Below are 19598 nucleotides of genomic sequence, written 5' to 3'. Positions count from 1 at the left end.
CAAGGGCAAACAGGGGATAAAGTGGAGGCATGTGCAGGGGTCAGTAACAGGCTGGCAGATTTACCAGGCGAAAGGAGCACAAAGGCAAAATCCAAAAACAGGCAAGGATTGCTGGAGAGCTACGTTGTGGAAAGCACAATAGACAATGTGCCAGAGAATTAGAAATGGAAATGGGCCGGTATAAATACTAAGAGCTGATTAGGGAATTGGGAACAGAGAGTAGGAGGATGGGGAAGAGTTATACAGTATGGCTGAAAGGTTAAGGCTGGGATTATTGCAGGTCAGGAAGGCACCTGAAATGACAGGAGAGGTATCAAATTTCTTTCCTACTTCAGCCCCTCATGAAACACTTGATGGGTGTGTCCATGAAGACATGTTATGTCGATGTGGTGGCGCCATATTTTAATTTGCTCTTTGCGCTCAGAAAGGCACTTCTACTAAAGAGGGAAAAAGAGCTGCAGTTTTCCTGTCAAACCTCTTAAAAAGGTTTCTTAAATGAACTTAAAATCCTATCAATGTTGTTTTCAGCTTAAAAGACACGGCTCATAGAATCAGAGGTTACATTTGGACTTGGGAGGAGGAGAATCACGGGGCAGTTGAACTAGTGCAGTCATCATCTCATGATTTTAAGCAGTGAAAAAGTAAAGCAATAATTCATGCTACTGCATCACCAGGAATGTAAGGGACTGGTGCAAGACACGATGAGAGGTCAAGGTGAGGGTATTCAGTTGCCATGTCATTAGGAGTGTAGATCATCATGAAGCCAACGTTAATGTGATTTTAACATTGTTTTTTATTAATCTCCTGATACTTTCTAAAGCAGAGGCTGAACAGATTTACCAGGCTCAGATGAGGAGGTCATGAAGTATTATTACTAGTGACAAAAGCATTGTGTCCCTGTGCTGCACATTTCCGCTTGTTACCGGCCTTGTTAGTCATCTGTCCACAAACTACCACTTCATAATGTGACAACTAGGCTTTCCACGATCAGGATTTTTGGGGCCGATCACCGATCAGAAATCCCTGTTAATGCATCACTGTCTCAGTGCTGTCAGTGTCTTGGGTCAAATGTAAGGGTGGGCAGTGTCTAGGTCGGCACAGTACGCCCGAGTGCGGTGCGTTTGTGTCAGCGTGAACACAATAGTCACTCTGGGCAGCAGCCACACCGTGGCCACAGTCCGTTTGTTGTGTGAACGCGACCGGACCTCGATCCGCTCCAACTGCCCGGTGTCCATTGTGAAAGTTTAGCATTACTTGTCAGAGTTTCATCAATCGATCATGTCAACATGATGTACTACGCATCTTTTCACAGCCAGTCATCTGAGTTCTCCTTCACATTTTCTTTCAAGGCAACACTCATTCTCTCTCCCTCTCTCTGCCCTTACATAGTCAGGCTTACTGTGCATGTACTGTGAGTGGTGTGGGCTCCACGCGCACTGTCCACGGACATTTGAGGTTTCATAGTCAAGCGTACGGTGTCACATTTAAAACAGGTTGATGTGAAGATTTCCCGCCGAGCAGTCTATTGTGTGACACCAAGTACGCATATGCAGATTCCGCGTGGTCATAAAAATTGAGCGGACGGGTCCAGCGGACGACCAATTTGGGTCCGCATTTGAGTCCACCTCGAGTACGCGCGGACGTCCGCGGAGTCGAGTACGCCCGAGTATGTGGGGCCTCTCTCTCTGTCTCTTTTTTTTTTTTTTTTACCCGCAGTGTCCCTCTGCTGACTTGCATGGCTGTTTGCTGTGTGTGCGTAACCTAACCTAATCATGTGGCTCTATTCCAGCCACATGATTGGTTAAGCGTGGCACAACTCTCATTATCATTGGCTATTTGTATTGTCTGTCAAAACATGGATGAATGAAACCTATTGACTTGATATAAACCACCGTTATCATTTTATTGCCCAGTCATATGACGCCATTGATCGAATTGGTTATGGGAAGACATTACGGCCGATCACACAAATTGCAATAAATGCGAAATATTGGCCGATCTGATATAGCCGATCAGATCGGTAGAAAGTCTACCACAACCACACAGGCAGCATCACACAGCAGCTAATGAGGATATCCTTAATTCTGTTTAGTCCACCTCTCAATAGGTCTGGTGAGATCAGCTTTCTACAAGGACCATGTGTTATCCATGTTTGCAACAGAACAACTTGACAAAGTATCCTGTAGGAAGTTTTGCAGACTGATTTCAATTTTTTGGGTCAATTCAAACCAAAGATATTTCAGTGAAAGCATTTTCGATGGTCGTCGTCTTCATTTCTGGGTCGTTATAGTTTCATGCTAATTCTGACTTGTTTTGGAGATCACTCTCGTCGTGTCCATCTGTCTACATAAAACAAATTAGTTTATCCATATAATAGGAGACATGTGCCACAGTTCATCTCTATCAATCCTTCAGCAAAATTCCATTCTAGTCAACTCTCTACATGAAACTGTTTCCTAGCCTTTTTTTTCTTCTCACATCATCTGCTACGCTTTCTTTGACTCACTCACTGGCTGTCATCCTGCTCCTTGCCGTTCTTTAAATTGTCTAAATTAGCAGGATTTGGCCTCATCCTTAAATGGAGAAAGTGCAGCTCCGTCTGGGATCAGTATGTGTGCGTTTCTCTGTCTCCTAACTCATCTAGAGGCAGTTCAGAGAGAGAGAGAGAGAGAGAGAGAGAGAGAGAGAGAGAGAGATGTCCTTGATTGAACTACACAGCTTTCAATCAGACATGAGCCTTCTGTAGAAAATCTGTAACTTGGCACATCTATAGGATTACTACCAATTACTTTCTCAGCCTTACTATTAGTCGTCATCACTTCCACTCAAGTGTGTGAGTGTGCAGATTGAGTGATCGAGAGAACTTTCCAGTAAGTTAGCTCAACTGAACTTTATAGTTTCATCATAGAAATCAAACTCTTCAGATCAACCATGCACCACAGACAACCACCTCACGCCTACACAAGAGAAACAATTCAATTACTCTGTATTTTCACTTTGGAAACAAATAAAATAGGTAAACATTCAGCTTGATAATTACATTTCACCTTTATCATACAAATGTGAACATATCCCAGTTTATATAATTGTTGAATAGAAGCCAGACATTCATCTGTTCTGATTAAGGCAAGTAAAGGGTTGGACAAAGGTTAGAGTTGTAGGTATTTAGTCGTATTTAGTGTTGTGCTAATGAGTATCTTCACAGTGGCTGCCTGGCTCTTTGCAGGTACAACCATTGACAATAAGGAAATTAATAATTCTTCTGCTTTGGAAGAAACTGAAATACTTACCAGAACAGCAGTCACTTAGATATTTCACAGTCTGCAATCTGCAGCCCCCCTCCCCACCACAACCAAAAGTAAACATATAATCACAAAAAGGTAGCGATAAAGCAGCTTAAAAAAATCATCTTTTTACATCACGTTTTCTCTCTGAATAATGCCTGAACTCTGTCTGAATTCACAGACAAAGTGCCTTTGTTGAGAGAATATCTAATTAGACAAAATAAATAAAAGACCATTGTGTGGGTGGATCTGGCTGAGTCTTTAACTTCAAGGTAAATGTGAATTAGTTTTGTGCTTGTGTCAAAACAGACATCTATTAAATGTGTGAAGATGGCATAGTGTTAGCATAGCTGAGGTTCTTTTGTGACTTCAAGTAATAAATTAATCACCTCTAAAGGAAAATTCTGCCATTACTCTTTAAAAAGTTTTTTCAGATATTATCACAAATTTCCATGGCAATGTTGTACATGGTTGAGTGTACGGTACGACGTAAGTACTATTGAAGGATAAGTCAACTTATGTAATAAAGCAACACTTCACCTTTTTTGGGAATTTTACGCTTTTCTTTGTTGAAGTTAAAATGCTATTAATAAGCTGATGGCACACTAAAATGTAAGAGAAATTCAAAGTGCTGTGTGAAATGCCAGAAAGGTAAGAGGTGCTTTAAGAGCAGGTGCTTTTGTTTAGTGTTTTTTTTTTTTTTTTTTGACAGGTTCAAACATCATTAGTGTTAAAGTGTTTGTGATCTGTGTTGTTGTCTGTATTGTCTTGCTGCTGCTCTGTGACATTTTAAATTTCCCCTCGGGGATTAAATAAAGTATTTCTAATTTCTAATTTCTAAACTCTGGTGGAGGTTTACCAGGATACCATGTAGGTCTTACTGGCATGCTAATTTTGTTGGAAATGTTCTCTGTGCTTATTATCATGTCACTGCTAATTGCCACTAGTTATGTTTTGCTTGTCAGATAATATACTGTATCACAACACGAATAGGAAAGTCACAAGTCAACACCATGGCATTAATTCTTTAACATTACATATTTTTACTCATAACTTACTGTATATAAAGATAAGTTGCTGCAATGACACTGCTGAACACCCAGCTAATCCATTTGCTCACCCAATTCAAGTGCCACACCCTCAGTTATGCAGAACATTAATATATTCACCCCCCAAACAGTTGTCATGAATAGTTCCCTACGTTCCACATAGTTGAGGAGAACTGCAGAGCGAAGGCGTAACAACTATATGACAGTAATTTGATCCTTTCTTTAGACATTTACTGATTAGTGTAGGTTAATGTTATTCATTATACCTTTGCTTTTTATGCACAAATTCTCAAGAATGCCAATATGGCTGCTGATGTTGCACCATATTATAATAACATTATTAGTATCAGGGATTTGCTTCCCCTCCATACCAGTTTTCTCTCCTTTTATGTTTCCTCACATTAATAGTGCTCTCTGAAGTTACGCAAAAGGTCCTAATGAATGTTTTCAAATAAAAGTGTATGAACCTGTAAACAGCTACTGCAATTACAGTCATTATATAGTAATACCGTCATTGGGGTGTGTGCCAGTGCTGTCTCGTATATGAGAACCTAAACATGAAATTAAATGTAAATCTACTTGGAAAGGATGGAGGTTCTCTCACTGGATGCAGTGGGAGATTAAATTCACATCCTCACACAGAGATGACAGACAGAAATGGAAATGACCCACTTCTACTGCAGGTCAGGAGACCAAGAGATCAACCCACGCATCGCCCAACAGCATGTATGAAACACACATTCATACACCACTGCAAGATGTGCAAACGTGCTCAGTTTCACACATAAGGTCTGTTGGCTGTCCTCTGTGGGTAGAATGATTTATACATATGTTACTTGTGACAACATCCCCGCACAAACTCTGCAGTGCTGTGTGTGTGTGTGTTCAGCTTTTTGGGACAAAGAGCAAAACAAGAAACTCTCTCTCCTTTCATCCATTCAGCAACAACTTTGGGCAAATGTTGAGGCCACTGCTGAAATGACTTGAGCTGCACTTTTATCTCTCATGTCACTACAAAACATCTGTGCAGGAACAGTTACTGAGATACAAAGCCAGTATTGTTTGGGTCTAAACTAACAGTTGATGGCGGGGTTCTCTGAGGTAAAGGTGAGAATGAGTGGACTGGGCTCGGGTCATGGCTGGTGTTCCTCTGTGGACCAGCACTTTGATACTTTCTCAGTATAAATACAGAAGCTAGATATGCTTATAGTCAAAGAACATGAGTAAATCTTATTTTAGTTTTAATATACAAGTTATATTGTCAGTGTACAGTACATGGCCAACTCTGTAATAACACTGAACGTCTGATGAAACAATGCTCGTACAACTCTTTCTCTGTTTCTCTATCATCTCTGTTGGGGCAAGTTTTGGTGTTAGCTATGTTTATCTTACCTACAGACTCAAATTAGCCCACAATGCAATGGGAAAAAACTGTTACAATTTCTAAAACAGGAGGCCCGACAAATTTCCCATTATGCAATGCACAGCGAGAGAAAAACATTATTTTAGATGTTTGCCAGATGAAAATTTTAAACGATTGTTTGAATTTACCATCTGATACTTTATTCTGTGTGTGTGTGTGTCTATATATATATATATATATATAGACACACACACACACAGTATATATTGACATTTAGATTTCGATACAATTTCCCATCAGGCTTGAGTCTGTGTTAACTTTGTGACCCAACCCTGTCTCCACATTCCACGTTTTAATCGTGTGGTAACGTTGTGAAACCCGAGTGTCACTGTTCTTTGTCATCTTAGAAATACAACACCCTGTGCCCTGTGTGTAGGTATGGTTTTAGATTGAAAATGACCTCTAGAGTCTAGGTGAACATTACAGGTATGAAACGTGTGTGTGTGTGCGTGCGTGCGTGCGTGCGTGCGTGTGTGTTATCATAATAGAGGCCAGTCAAGGTCAAGTTTGATTAAAGAAGCGACACATACCAGGCATACACATTCACATTCATATAACCTGTGAATGTACCACATCTTCATCAGGCTTGTTTTTGTCCCTGCAGATTTTTCCAATCCACATGTAACACAACTGCACATGTTTTACCTTCTCTTTGTGATTTAATTTGTATGTTTAAAAAAAAAGGGTTTTCTGTTTGCTCCTGATGTAGGTAGGTAGCCACTGTCCTTGAAGCCACATCTTTGAAAGAAACTTCTGAAAGGCATCAATATGTCCCAATTATTGTGGTAAATGCAGAAAGAAAAAGCATGTGGACTGAATAACAAAGCAAGAAAATAAAGTGAAATTCAATCAAACTTTTTTTGATGACTGAATGTACCTGTGAATACCCCTCAGTTTTCCATCTGCAGTACATTTTATTCTTTTCTCCTTTTCAGCACTAATTCACAAAGCTGTAAAACATACTGTACAGTTCATCAAAAGCTTTGTTAAGCAATACATAATCCATATATAGCAGTGAATAATGTATCCTCATCTCTCCCCTCCTTCTCTGTTTGTCCACAGTACAAAGACCCCTAAGCGGGCTGTGTTTGCAGGGAGCATGCAGTTGCTGGCCGGCATCAAGCTGTGCACAGGCAGAGTTCTCACCAACCACCCCCATTATGAAGATAAAGACCTGCGGGAGAGAACCAGACAGGTAACGTAAGCTTCTCTATACTGTCAAACATACACCGGGGTGTGGGAACTACCGCAGGGGCTGCAAGATAACAAATTCAATTCAAGTCTGTTTGATGCCAGTTGTCCATCTAAGTTGAAAATTCGCCAAAGCCATTCCCTGAGCAGCTCGACAATTGTTGAGCTTAGGAACTGTAACTCAACACAGCAGGTCTGTCAATCTTGGAATTTCTCTGAAAGCAGAAATACTAGTGAGAGTGATATTTGTCTGTCTCTGTTAATGTTCTGTATTTTCATGAAGTAACTCAAGTTAGTTTTTATAGCTTTTATTCAACATAATCTGATATAGAAAAAAATATATACCTCAAGAACAGAATAAAACATTGGTGTAGGGAAACAATAAATATACACTACCTGTCAAGTTTGAACACACCTCATTGCAAAGCTGCCATCAAAGCAAAAAGTGTCTACTTCAATAAATCTAAAAATATAAAACACATTCTGCTTTGTTTTTGTGTTCACTACATAATTCCTTATGTGTTCCTTCATAGTTTTGATGTCTTCAGTTTGAATCTGCAATGTAGAAAGTACTGAAAGTTTCTAATTGAATGAGAAAGTGTGTCCAAACTTTTGACTGGTAGTGTGATTTGCTTGTAGGTAGTAAGAGTTGTGTTTTGTAGAGTGAACTTTATACACCTGAATGAGGGCAGCTTATCCCATTCTTCACAGAATTTACTCTCAAATTCTGTCAGATTGGATGAGGAGTGTGTGTGTGAACTGCCATGTTCAGTTCTCTTCACAGAAGTTCTCAAAAACAGAAAGACCAGGGTGCAGTTTGTAAAAAGAAAATACACAAAAAAAGGAATAGGTAGAGATCTGGAACAAAGTTTTATGGACTTTGTGATGTACGGCCAATGCCAGCTGTACGGGTTAAAAAGAAGAAGAAGATGTGACTGTCCAAACACTTGATGTTCTACGGATGCAGTGTGAAATGTGGTGATGTTAGCTGCAGAGTTTGGAAGTGGTTCAGTAAAAAGACTGGAGAGCAAAGGAGATATGGAGCCACTCTACCATGTCTCTTTTAAGTTGAAGAGGTTGTGCATCAGTAATTACTGATGCAGCTGAAGAGGTCTATACAGTTTTAATCCAGGTAGAAAAATAAGTTGCCAAACCAAACCAGACAGAAAAAAGGCAGGGCCAGCAGCTCTGTTGAAAACAATCCAAGAAAAGGAGCGTTGATACAATTGAATTCACTTTGGCATTGTGCATCACACTGAGCAAACGGCCTGAAGTATGCCCCTTAAATATGGCAGTGGGTTCTGGGTTAATTAAGCGACTGGTAGCTATGTAGACAGAGCTTCTCGTGGTGTAATCAGAGCTATGTTCATTTGTTGTGGTATTGATTGAGTTGAGAAAATTTCTCACCGTTCTGTGATGAATGAGATCGATCGAAGTGGCTAAAAATGCTCGTATAATTCTTTTGTAGATTCTCCAGGTGAGTTGATTGTTGCATAAAAGAGTGTTTTGTGTAATTCTTTGTCGCTAAGGGACCAGGCTAATTTATTCTTGAGATCAATACTACATTTTTGGTATCACACAAAGGTTTACAAGTACCTACAATTTCTCAATTTCTGGAGTAAATTGTACTTGTAGCATGCAAAATTCAATATTTTTACCTCATGACATTTGAATACATGGGTTGAGGCAGCACCTTTAGCTTTATTGTTTTCTTTCTCCTACTGTCACTGAGTGCAAAGAACTGCATTTGTGAACATTGGTTTGAAGTTAAAAGCTGTTCTGAAATTGTGAAGTCGTCCTGGTGTGACTGTATCCAGCTGCGTTTTCTCTTTTAAGAGGCTGTGTGATTTCGCTCAGGTGTTAAGATAGACAGATTATAATTGGTCCAGTCTCTTAACCTCCTACTGCAGTGACTCTTCTTGTGGCTTTTATTTCTTTTTTTTATCAGATTATGGTTCCACTCGTGCAGCTCTAGCTATGTCTCATAAAATACAAGCAGATGTTTGCATTACAGGACGTCCATTCCTGCTTTATTCCAGCTTCATCTTCAAAGCAGTTATAATAAATATATTTCTAATATAAACAGTGTATCAGGTGAAGTTTGAAGTTTGGCCTCGTTGAAGGGTGCTGTTCCACAACAGATAAATGGATTATTAAGAATCCAATTAATTTGATAGTGATATCAGTGCTTTCTCGATTTCATTGATTTCCAGCCTCAAAGGAATACACAGGGATACTAATGGGTCCAGTTATAGATGTTAATCAACTAGAACACTTACACAGAGGAAATGCAATGATTGATAACCATTAATATGTAAACTGAAGCATATTATTATTTTTATAATCTTGTAATAGGAGGAGTTAGGCAATGGGGGAAGAGAATAAGCTATGGCGAACTTATTGCTCACAGCTGCTAAACTGTTTAGGAGGCAATGAAAACGAATTTATTCGTACATCAACTGAGTCAGGAGCCAGAAAAGTGTGGATGAAGTCACCAACTTTGTGTTGTGCCACGTAGTGGAGACTTTTGTCTGAAGACAAGTCTGTTGCAGTGAGTGTGTTTAAACAGCCGACTCCAAGGTGATGGGTTCTGCAGGTTTTAGAAAAGTCTGTCTTTCACAGGCGCCCTTAAGATCTGTTCAGGTGATCCCAGGAAGGTTTGTAACCAGTGGGCAGGAGGTTGATGACGGAATTACCCTTAATCGTTATTTGCTTGTAACCTCAGAGGGAATCGGCACCAGACACAAATACCTTGAAAAATCCTCTAAACAAAATTTGCAGTGGTAATTAAAAGCTTTTGTGAGCTACTGCTGTTCATCTGACTCAAAGTATGGAGAATAAAGAACACGAGGACAGATTTTAACAACGAGTAAGGTTACCAAACTGAAAATTATGCAGGCACAGCAGGGCGACACTTTTGGCGATACAACGACCCTGTTGCCCCTCCCCAACAAAGATGGCTCTTCAAAGCTGCTTTATGTATTTTGTGTTTATCACATTAAGTAAATACATGTGATATGTAAAGACTTAATGTGGAAATTATTTGTTAAAGGAAAAGAGAAAAAGCAGTCATTGTTGCAGTTGCAGTTTCCCTTGTGATACCAATGTGATACCACATTGAAAACAAGCTCCACCTTGACCAGGCACAACAGTGAAATGCTGCTTATCCAGTGTTTCATCGGTACTCACAATCTAATACTGTCAAGCTGGTGATGGTTTTGTGTGGTATCATATTTAATACAAAGCACATCAACCTGGAAATAATTAAGATGTGTGTGCTGTTCAGACAGTAGAGGAGAGGGAGTGATCTCAAATACAACATTTTCATTCTTGCTTGAGGTCTCTTGACTGACATTGATAACTTAACTGCTGTAAGCAAAAAACTCAAAAAGATCCGCACACCATTGCACTCCCATTTAAAATATTAAATAAATACAGTGTGTAACGTTTCGAGCCGGGGCTCTTCCTCAGACTTAACAATTAACTTACTGCTGTAACGTATCCACTCTCGTCTCCTCTGTGCATGACGCAGTCCCCTACCTTTCAGCCAATCAAATGTTTGCATGTATAAATTGATTTTTGATGATGTAGTCTCTGGGACAGCATGCGACTATGCAAAATGAGGTGATTTGTATCACAGAGCTGAAAACTCTTCATTTTTATCATGTGACCCGGTTGAGTAGGAGGAGAGCGAAACGTGCATTCATCTGTTGATCTATTTTGACATCTTTATGTTTGGCCGCAATCGTCAAGTAATCAATGGACAAGTCTCCCAGCTTCACGGCTGATGTGAGACATCTCTCCACTGCCAGAGTTTCCAGCACCGTCACTACTTTCTCTTATTGTCTTCCAGGCGCTCTCCTCTCTGCTGCCGTCAGCAGTCACGGTGTCACTGGGACTCAGGGAAATTTTCACTGTTCAAGTTGAAACATTTCCAGCTCAAGAGGACAGACCCGGGCTCTGTCTGTGTTTGAGGCGCCCAGAGCAAATGTATTTAGTTTGTCTCCATTTCTGTTTCCCTATTGACTTTGTTGCAACTATGCTGCCTCCAGATATCACTTTGTGTTGTAAAATACAATCAAGCAGCAGCCTTCACTGCCTTTTTGTCATACTTTATTCAGTTTGGCAGTGGTTTAAAGAGCTAGGAGAGTGTGTCATCATCTCTTATTATGATGACATACTGTCCATAAGATGCAGGTGATAGGCTTTTTTCCAAAGAACATTTTCAATCTTAAATTTAACTAAAAAAGCTGATGCATTTGTTCATTTGTTTACATGATTCATATTACCCCCCAAGGTCTTAAAAAATAAGCAGTGACACTGAAAACTGAAATGTCAGACGCACCGTCACAGCACTGTAACATTGTTTAAGTGCTATTCAACATTATTTGACCTTTAATTTTCTTTTTGTTGTCGAGAAGATATTATAGGGATTGAATCAATCTGAATGTTATGGCTTTTTTCCTGAACCTGCTGCTGCTCAGCTGGTAGCCGCTTATTTTTCCTGCACAGAGAAAATCACGTACTGTACAATCGCAGCTAACCTCACCCATCCGTCTCACTCAGCTCTGTGCTAATGTCTTGCGTGAGAGACCAGGGAATTGTCTGTAGATGGGGCCAGTGACCTGCAGTGATTGTGTGAATGAATATAAGATCAGGAGATTCAGTGAGAACAAGGGGCATCCATTAAGTCAGGTTGAGTGGTAATACAGGAAAAATGGAGCCTAAAAAATGCCGAGTTCCAGTAAAGGAGCGGTGAACGGTGGCGCTTGCACTTGAGTGCCTTCATAATATATGTAATGTAAAGCGGATGCAGAGGGTTTTCGCTGTCATTAATGGAGGGAACCACTTTTCAAAACAAGCTGAGTAGATGCTATGTTTCTACAGATTGTTTTACCAATTTACTGACATTACTCTCGGTGTAAACATTTTTTTTTTACTCAAATTCGATTTGTCTTTGTTCGTGTGAATTCTCTCTGCATCGTGTCTTTTTCTTCCCCCTGGCCTTCCCATGGCTGTCGTCAGTGATGTCCATTACTGTGTGTTGACTGTTGACTGTGAAATGGAAAACTTGACACCAAAGAAATGATTGCAAAAACGTATCCAGGCTCAGATATGCTATAAACATAGAACTGTTGGTGTTATCCGTTTCTGCTTCTCTTTCTGTGTGTGTGTCTTCTACACAACAAGCAGGAAGTAATGTGTGGGTCATTTCTCGCGTAGCTGAGCCTATGTTTTGCCTCCCAGTGGGAAGTCGGCCATGCTGAGCCGCTGGCGAGGCCGGAGCTTAGTGTAGAGCTCATTAATGATCCACGACACTGGTACAAACCTTCTAGGCTCTGTGTGTGTGTGTGTGTGTGTGTGTGTGTGTGTGTGTGTGTGTGTGTGTGTGTGTGTGTGTGTGTGTGTGTGTGTGTGTGTGTTATTGAAGGGCTTAAGTCTCAGCTTAATTTGTGTTTCGCTACAAAATAATTCATTAGTAGGCCAAGAACAGAGCTTTTCTTATCACCTATGTGTTTTATGCTCCTAATTCACATTCCCAGGAAGCATACTGTATAATATATATGCCGAACTGAGAACAACATTTTATCTTTGTGTAAACTTTGGAACGACTACACAAACAGGCCCTGGATGAGCGTGGCTTGTCCAAAAAACTGTAAGCATTTCTACAAGCATCTACAAGGTCCATAAGACTCAGCTCCAAATTCATGGTTTCCATGGAAATATGTTGTTTCATTTTTGAGAAGGTTACATAACGTCCTTAAATAGCCAGGGAAACTCAAACAGGATGAAATAGTGCTTTCACTAGGAAGTATGTTCGGAGGCTGATTAATACACATTTGGTTCTCTAGTGGGTGTGTAGTCTCACTACAACTATTAAAATATTATTAGTGGACATTTATGGTCCAAGACACTTTTTAGAGCACACTGAGCTGCACAGTCACACTGTGTGAGGGCCATGGCTTTTTGAAAATCGCAGCACTAGGTGGCTGAACATGAGCACATTAGCATCGGTGCAGCCTTGCAATGATGTGACTGTAAACTCTCCGTATTGCTGAACAGTATTTTCCTGTAGCAGCGACATGAAACAGAAATTCTAAATAAATCACCCATCCTCAGTTAGTAGCTCCCCGAACTACTAAACTAGAGCCGACGCCACAGATGTCCTTAAACTTCCCATTTATTCACAGCCAAGGCGTTGTCACTGGAGCTACTTTGATTGTCACTAATCAGCTACTCATTTCAACAGAAAAAACAAAACATTGAAAGACTACTGTGCTGCGTTTTATCCCTGATAAACATCTGCAGGAGAAAATTCTGTTCCTAAATTCTGTACTAGCGCCTTACGTAATTTGTCCATTTAAACCTGCTGTAGTGTGAAATTGGTCAAAAGTTGTATTTCATTCGTTTCACAGAGAAGATGGACCATGACAGATTTTAGAAAAGCTGAGACGCTGAGAAGCCGCTGTGGTTAACACTTTTGTTTTTGTTCTCCCTCTGATTTTATTTCACTTCTAATTGTTTTCATTCAGAGTTTTTCCTGTAAGCATGTTATAATTGAATCAAACCAACTTTCATCAGAAGTCTAATTCAAAGTAAATGTGCCCGGTAATTGAGTTCCAGGAGAGAAGTTTTCTCCTTCCTACAATATGCTGTTAAATTATGAAGCCAGATGAGCTATAGGCAGAAAAAGGAATCACGAAAATGCATACAAACCTAATTAAATCCACTTGTATTCTTTCTGTGTATGTGTGTGTGCAGGTGTATCAGGTGTACGCCCAGCGCTCCCCAGAGGAAGTCTATGACATACTGAAGGCTGTCGGGGCCGACTACGTGGTGCTGGAAAACAGCATCTGTTACGAGCGGAGGCACAGGAGGGGCTGCAGACTGCGGGACCTGCTCGATCTGGCCAACGGACATGTGGGTGGCATTTATTCAACATGATTCACTATGACTGTGTGTGTTTGTTTTCCTTTATTAATGTAAGTTCAGAAAGAGAAGCTGCTTGGAGGGACATGTGGAGACTAAACTTGTGGGGTTTAACATTTTTGCAGGATGGGAATGCGTTATGTCAATCAATGACAAGCCCCCGCTATAGGCCTCCATGGTATGAGGACAGTCTGCAGTGTGCAATAACACTGCAATGGTGACATGTCTTGTGATAAATAAACAGTGTCTGTCTCAGGCCGTACTTACAGCTTCACACAAGTGTATGTGCTGCAGTCACTGACAGAGAAACTTTGCCTTTTAGTTTGCTCACGACAGTTTCCTGTTTCCATGCTGCTGTAAAACAAGTAAAGTGTGGTGGAAGAAGAAGTTGCAAATGCAAATTCTGTACATATTTAAATCCTGTTAAGCAGTTGGTGTAATGAAAGATGTCAATCATGTACTTTCAAAGGTTGTGATCACACTCAGAGATACTTGTTGCCAGCTCCAGTTAACAGTTGCTGCTGTGCAACACAAAAACACACCAGAGATTTTATTTACGGTTAATTTGACCCAGACGCTCTACCTTCCCTGTAAACCCAGTGTGACTGCATGGCCTGTATGTAACATTATATATTTCTAGTCAGCTGTTTTACAGTGTGTTTATTGCACGTGCTTCATATCGTGATGATGATGAAAACACTTTATCGGTCAGCACTACAAAGACAGCTGTACAAAATGTGTGTGTGTGTGTGTGTGTGTGTGTGTGTGTGTGTGTGTGTGTGTGTGTGTGTGTGTGTGTGTGTGTGGCCTCCTGTGCCGCCCCTTCTGCCAGACTCTGTGACTGGGTGAAACCTGTCAGCGTCTAAAGATCAATACTCTCACTTCTCACTGTCTCTCACTTTCTTGCTGTTGCCCTCTCCCTCTTTCATTCCTCTCACCTCCCTCACCCCCCTTCAAACCCCCTTCGTCTCCCCTTATTTTGATGTCGGATGCCTTGCACTGGCTATTTGGATTACCAGAGGCGAGACAAGCTTCAATCTGGCTGTCTGGCTCAGTGTGGTGTAAGACACATGAAACACTGGGTTGATGTGTGTTTGTGACGGCGTAAATGTCACACACAGCATACACCACACCTGTCATCTAGACAGCTTTATTGAAGCAATGCTGGGCACACGTCTCTATTTCTTTCTTTCTTTCTTTCTTTCTTTCTTTCTTACTTCAATGCTGCCTTCCCTCCTTCCTTCTATCCTTACTTCCTTACTCCCTTCCATACTTACTTACATAGGCTATCTACTGTACATTACTTCCTTCCTTGCTCACTCAACCTCCTTACTGCCTTCCTTCCTTCCCTACTTACTTTTCTTCCTAGTTCCTTACTTAAAGGTACATTGTGTAGGAATTACTCCCATCTAGCGTTGCGGTTGTATATCGCAAGCAACTCAATCGTATTTTTCATGTTGCGTTCACGTGAAATTGGGCAGACGGCAGACGGACGACAGCCACTGCACGTAACGGCATAAACAAGCCTCTATGTAAACAAGTGGTCCATCAGCACGAGGCAAAACAATACACGTGACAATATGTTGTCATGGCGATGTCGTATTGTTTACCTGACCCACGTTTTACCGGCTTTCTCTCAACTTCTGTGACTAAAATTACATCTGAAAAAATAAAATAATCGATTTTCGTGAATAGATAACAGGAGAAGTTACACAATGTCCCTTTAATTCTTGCCTCCTTCCTTACTTTCTTCCTTACTTACTCACTTCCTTCCTTCCTTCCTTCCTTACGCGCTAGAAGTAAACAGGACCATGTATCTCTGGAGTAATGGGGAGGACATGGGTGCTGAACTTTTAGAATTATATAAAAACCTGACTTGTCTTTAAGTTACTGGTACCACAGATTATGAGCTGCCTTTTTTAATAACAAAACTTCAAACTACACATGGTGGTGCCATGGTGTAGTGGTGAGAAGGATTTGGGTTTGAACCCCAGTTCTCCTCATGCCTGTGTAGGTTTTCACCAGGTTTTTCGTTTCCCGCTACAGTCCAATGATATAATGCAGGCTAGATAAATTAAAGACTAACCTTCCAGTGGGTGTGAATGTGAGCACCTCTTGCCCAGGGTCAGCTGGGATCGGCTCCAGCCCCCTGTGAGCCTTCAGAGGGATGGGCCTATAGCTAAAAGATAGTCTTCAAACTTTTATTACACAACATTTTACAAGAATCTTCTTCACTAACCTGGAATGTATATCAAAGTTCAAACCAAGAAAATATCAAAATTCTCTCCCGCTGCTGCGCCTGTGTTCAAACAACAGGGGTGCAAATTATTGACTTGAATAAATTGAAAAGAATTTGACTTGTCTCTACACATTTTATGTTTTTACTTTGAGGTTCTTCTGTTGAGGTGGTAGTTGTAGCTAAAAACATAATAACTCAAACAGTTTCTGACTTCTCAAAATAAAATTGTGGTTTGATCCTGGAAAGATAAGCAGCCACAGTCACATTGATATAAAGTTTGCTGAACTACAGTATGACTGCCAATGTTAAAACAGGTTTGGTTGGTTGGTTGTTTTGTTCTTGCTCAAAGAAAAAAATACTTTAACACTGATGAAGAGCATCTCTTTTATTCATTCTTAAGTTCTTAGTTTGCACCAAACAAGTTTCATTTTTGATAAATCTCGAAGAAAAACACTATTCACTGCTAGTTTTGTTGAGATTCACAAGTGAGTAGCTGAATGTTTTGAAGTTTTACTTCTTTCCTACATTCAGTTCAGAATCTTTACATTGTGTTATAATGTGCCAAGGTGAGTAAAACTACTCTCAGAAGTTTTATTATTGTAACAATAATAATAAAAATGTTACAAGGCCAGGCCGATAGCTGAGTGATTAGGGTGCAGGCAACATGACGAGTTCTAGGCAGTAAGTTCTGGCTCAACTCTCCCACTCTGTCAGTAGGACTCTTAACTGCTGGCCTGTCTCTCTTCACTGTCCACTATCTACAATCCACAAAGGCATCAAAATAACTTTAAAATTGAGGCAGAGTCTCTGCTGGATGGGGTTGGCAGGAACACAGGGTGAAATCAGAGGCTGTGAGAGCTCGTTTTGGTCTTTATTGTGGAGAGACAGTGAGAAATAGACAATGAACTGGTGGACAAAGCTGTAACCGTACAGTATAAGGGCTACAGGGTGTCAGTCTGTTGATGGGATTTTCTGATATGTCAACACAATGTATTGATGAACACACAGTCTCTTTACAAATGTAGCCTCAACTTGTTGCCATTTTTCTCACTGTTGATGTTTCTCCATACCATCAGATCATGGATGGACCTGGGGAGAACGACCCGGACCTCATCCCCGCCTCCCATCCACGATTTTGCGAGACCATCAAGACGGACGCAGTGGCTTACACTGCTCTGTTCACCAGAACATTCCAAAACAAAACCTTCCACGTGTACCGGGTCAAGAAGAAACGCAAGAAAAGCAGCAAGAACTCAGAGCCCAGTGCGACTCAGTAGCTGGAGCACGGCTGGAAGGAAAACCCTGTCGGAGGCCGAAGGGGAGAGAGATGCAGGAGAAGAAGAAGATAAAAGCACTGAATCCTGACCTTTCCTCCGTCTCCTCCCTGCGTTGTGGCTAGCTGTGATCATGCCTGTTATTTTTTTAACACATGGGTCTGTGAACTGTGGCGTTCGAGCAGCAAAGCCGGTTCAAGCTTGGGGCAGTACCCTTTTAGTTAAAGAGGTGTGAGAGCACCTGTACGAGTCCTGCTTTGGGTTGTTCTGTTTCCATCTGTCCACCTGCTCTCCTCAGGGGTCTGAACGCCACAAGCTACACCTACAAGCTTAGTTTAATTTGACTTAATTGTCATTTCTGCACAGAGCATCGTGAAATGACCAAAACACTATTGATTAGCCTACTTCTTCTAAGTAGTTAGAAATATTATTGTTTTGTTCATCCAGAGTTGACTTGGGGGGCGGGGGGCATTTATCTTGATCTAGCATAGGATCAGAGTCCATGAAAATCCTTTATCAAATCTGGTATTTTAGTTTTGCTTTGAACACAGTATATTACATACAGTATTTACTGTTGGGTCCTTCTTTACAAAACTAAATAGGGACAGAAATAAATTTAGCTGGCTTTTGGAACCCAACACCCTAATTCACATTTTTTGCTTTTATTAACATAATACATTATTTTTGAAAGTGCAAGTTGCCAATGCAGTTCTGACTGTCACTTCTTAAGAGATAGGTATAAATAGACATCTGGATTAAAATAAGCCTTGCAACTGTGGTAAACTGCCAGTTTTTGAATGTGCGTGTCAACCGCTAGGTTGACTAAAAATGAACTCTTTCTAAATACTCAAATTTGAAACTAAAACCAAGGAAGAACTGAAATTAACTAAGAAAGAAAGTTCTGACTGTGAAGGCCTGGTCTCACCAGAAAGTGGCCGCAAGTGTGTTTGCATAATGCCCGGTTCTGGGAGCTTGGGCTAGGGCTCATTGATGAACTTGTGTTGCTAGCGAACTAACCGCTAACAAACCAGCTCCGAACATCTCAGTGTGAATCCATAACAGTTTCTGTCTGTTTTCTCAGCACTGTGTCATGTGGCTTCTTTGTTCCTGGGATTGATCTGAATTCCATTCAACATGGGAGTTTTATTGAAGAGGAGAGAAAACATAATAAACATGCTAACTTCCTGTTCAGCTCAGTCACTAATGAGACTAGACATTAACACAATTTGTTTAAAAACATATCACCAGGACCAGAGTTATACTGTAGGTTTGTCCTCTACCTGTATTGTCAAGACAACTTGTTGGTCAGGGTACAAAATGTACATGGATTTACTGTAGCAAGTGAATCCACTGTTCATGTTGATTGTAAATTAATTTATTACAGAAAAACCAAACTTTCTGGTGTGTCACAGCCTTTATGATTTTATCCACAGCACTTTCTGCCTGCTTTCTTGTGTTCATTCAAATATTTAGCATCAAAATTCAAAAGTCGACAGGACAATGCCATCTCAAGGTCCATTCACCAGCTTTTTCAGATCTGTCAACCATATCACGCAGTCTTTAAAAAATTAGACAGATCCAACTCTAATCTAATATTTCTTTGGTCGGAGATTCACTTTAATGCTTAATCCAGACAAGTATTTTCATATATGAGTTTCTAAAGAAAACAAAAAAAGCACATTACTCTACTAAAGCTTGACTGTGTTGTTGTGTCCTGTGTGTCCCTGTGGTATATTTCCAGCTGTTGGAGTTTAAAGGACCAGTGTGCAGAAATTAGGGGGCTGGAAAACATTCACCCCAACTACAAATCGTTAGCTTAGAAACGGCGCCATGTTTCTACATTAGCCCAAAACGCTGATTTGAGAGAGGGCGTTTCATGTTTCAGGGTAGTGGTACTCAGTTGGTTGCTGCCTCTTAACCACTAAATGGCCCTGAATCCGACACACTGGCCCTTTAAAAAGGAGAGAAAGTTGCAGAGTTGTGTTCTCACTCTTCAACAGGATCTGTTGCAATAAGTTTGACCATTAGCTTGTCACTTTAATGCCAAAGCACATTTGGCTATGCAGTGATCGATGTTATCAGTTATCCCCCGAAAAGAAAGATGGAAATAATTTGGTTGCTTTTGATTCCCTGTCCGAGTGGAAAAGGGGTTCCACCTCTGCCTAAATGTGTTTTTGCTGTAAAGCTGAGGTCAAATCTGGTACTAAG

The 19598-nt window shown here is 40.7% G+C and overlaps 1 protein-coding gene across 2 annotated transcripts in view; it reads left to right on the top strand.

Annotated features, from left to right (window-relative positions):
* The window catches only part of dpy19l3 (dpy-19 like C-mannosyltransferase 3), a 60405-nt gene extending 42924 nt beyond the window's left edge, over positions 1-17481 (top strand). For both annotated transcript variants that reach the window (XM_083999099.1, XM_083999098.1), the window contains exons 17-19: positions 6819-6951; positions 13710-13868; positions 17193-17481. In XM_083999099.1, the coding sequence (XP_083855225.1) occupies positions 6819-6951; positions 13710-13868; positions 17193-17393 (493 nt within the window). In that variant the 3' untranslated portion in view covers positions 17394-17481. The remainder of the gene's footprint in view (positions 1-6818; positions 6952-13709; positions 13869-17192) is intronic.
* The last annotated feature ends 2117 nt before the right edge of the window (positions 17482-19598 follow it).

Source organism: Trachurus trachurus, assembly GCF_905171665.1.
Source record: "Trachurus trachurus genome assembly, chromosome: 3".
In the NCBI taxonomy this organism is placed as follows: Eukaryota; Metazoa; Chordata; class Actinopteri; order Carangiformes; family Carangidae; genus Trachurus; species Trachurus trachurus.
The sequence above is the reverse complement of the archived record's forward strand: the minus strand, read 5'-3'. Positions and strand labels throughout refer to the sequence as shown.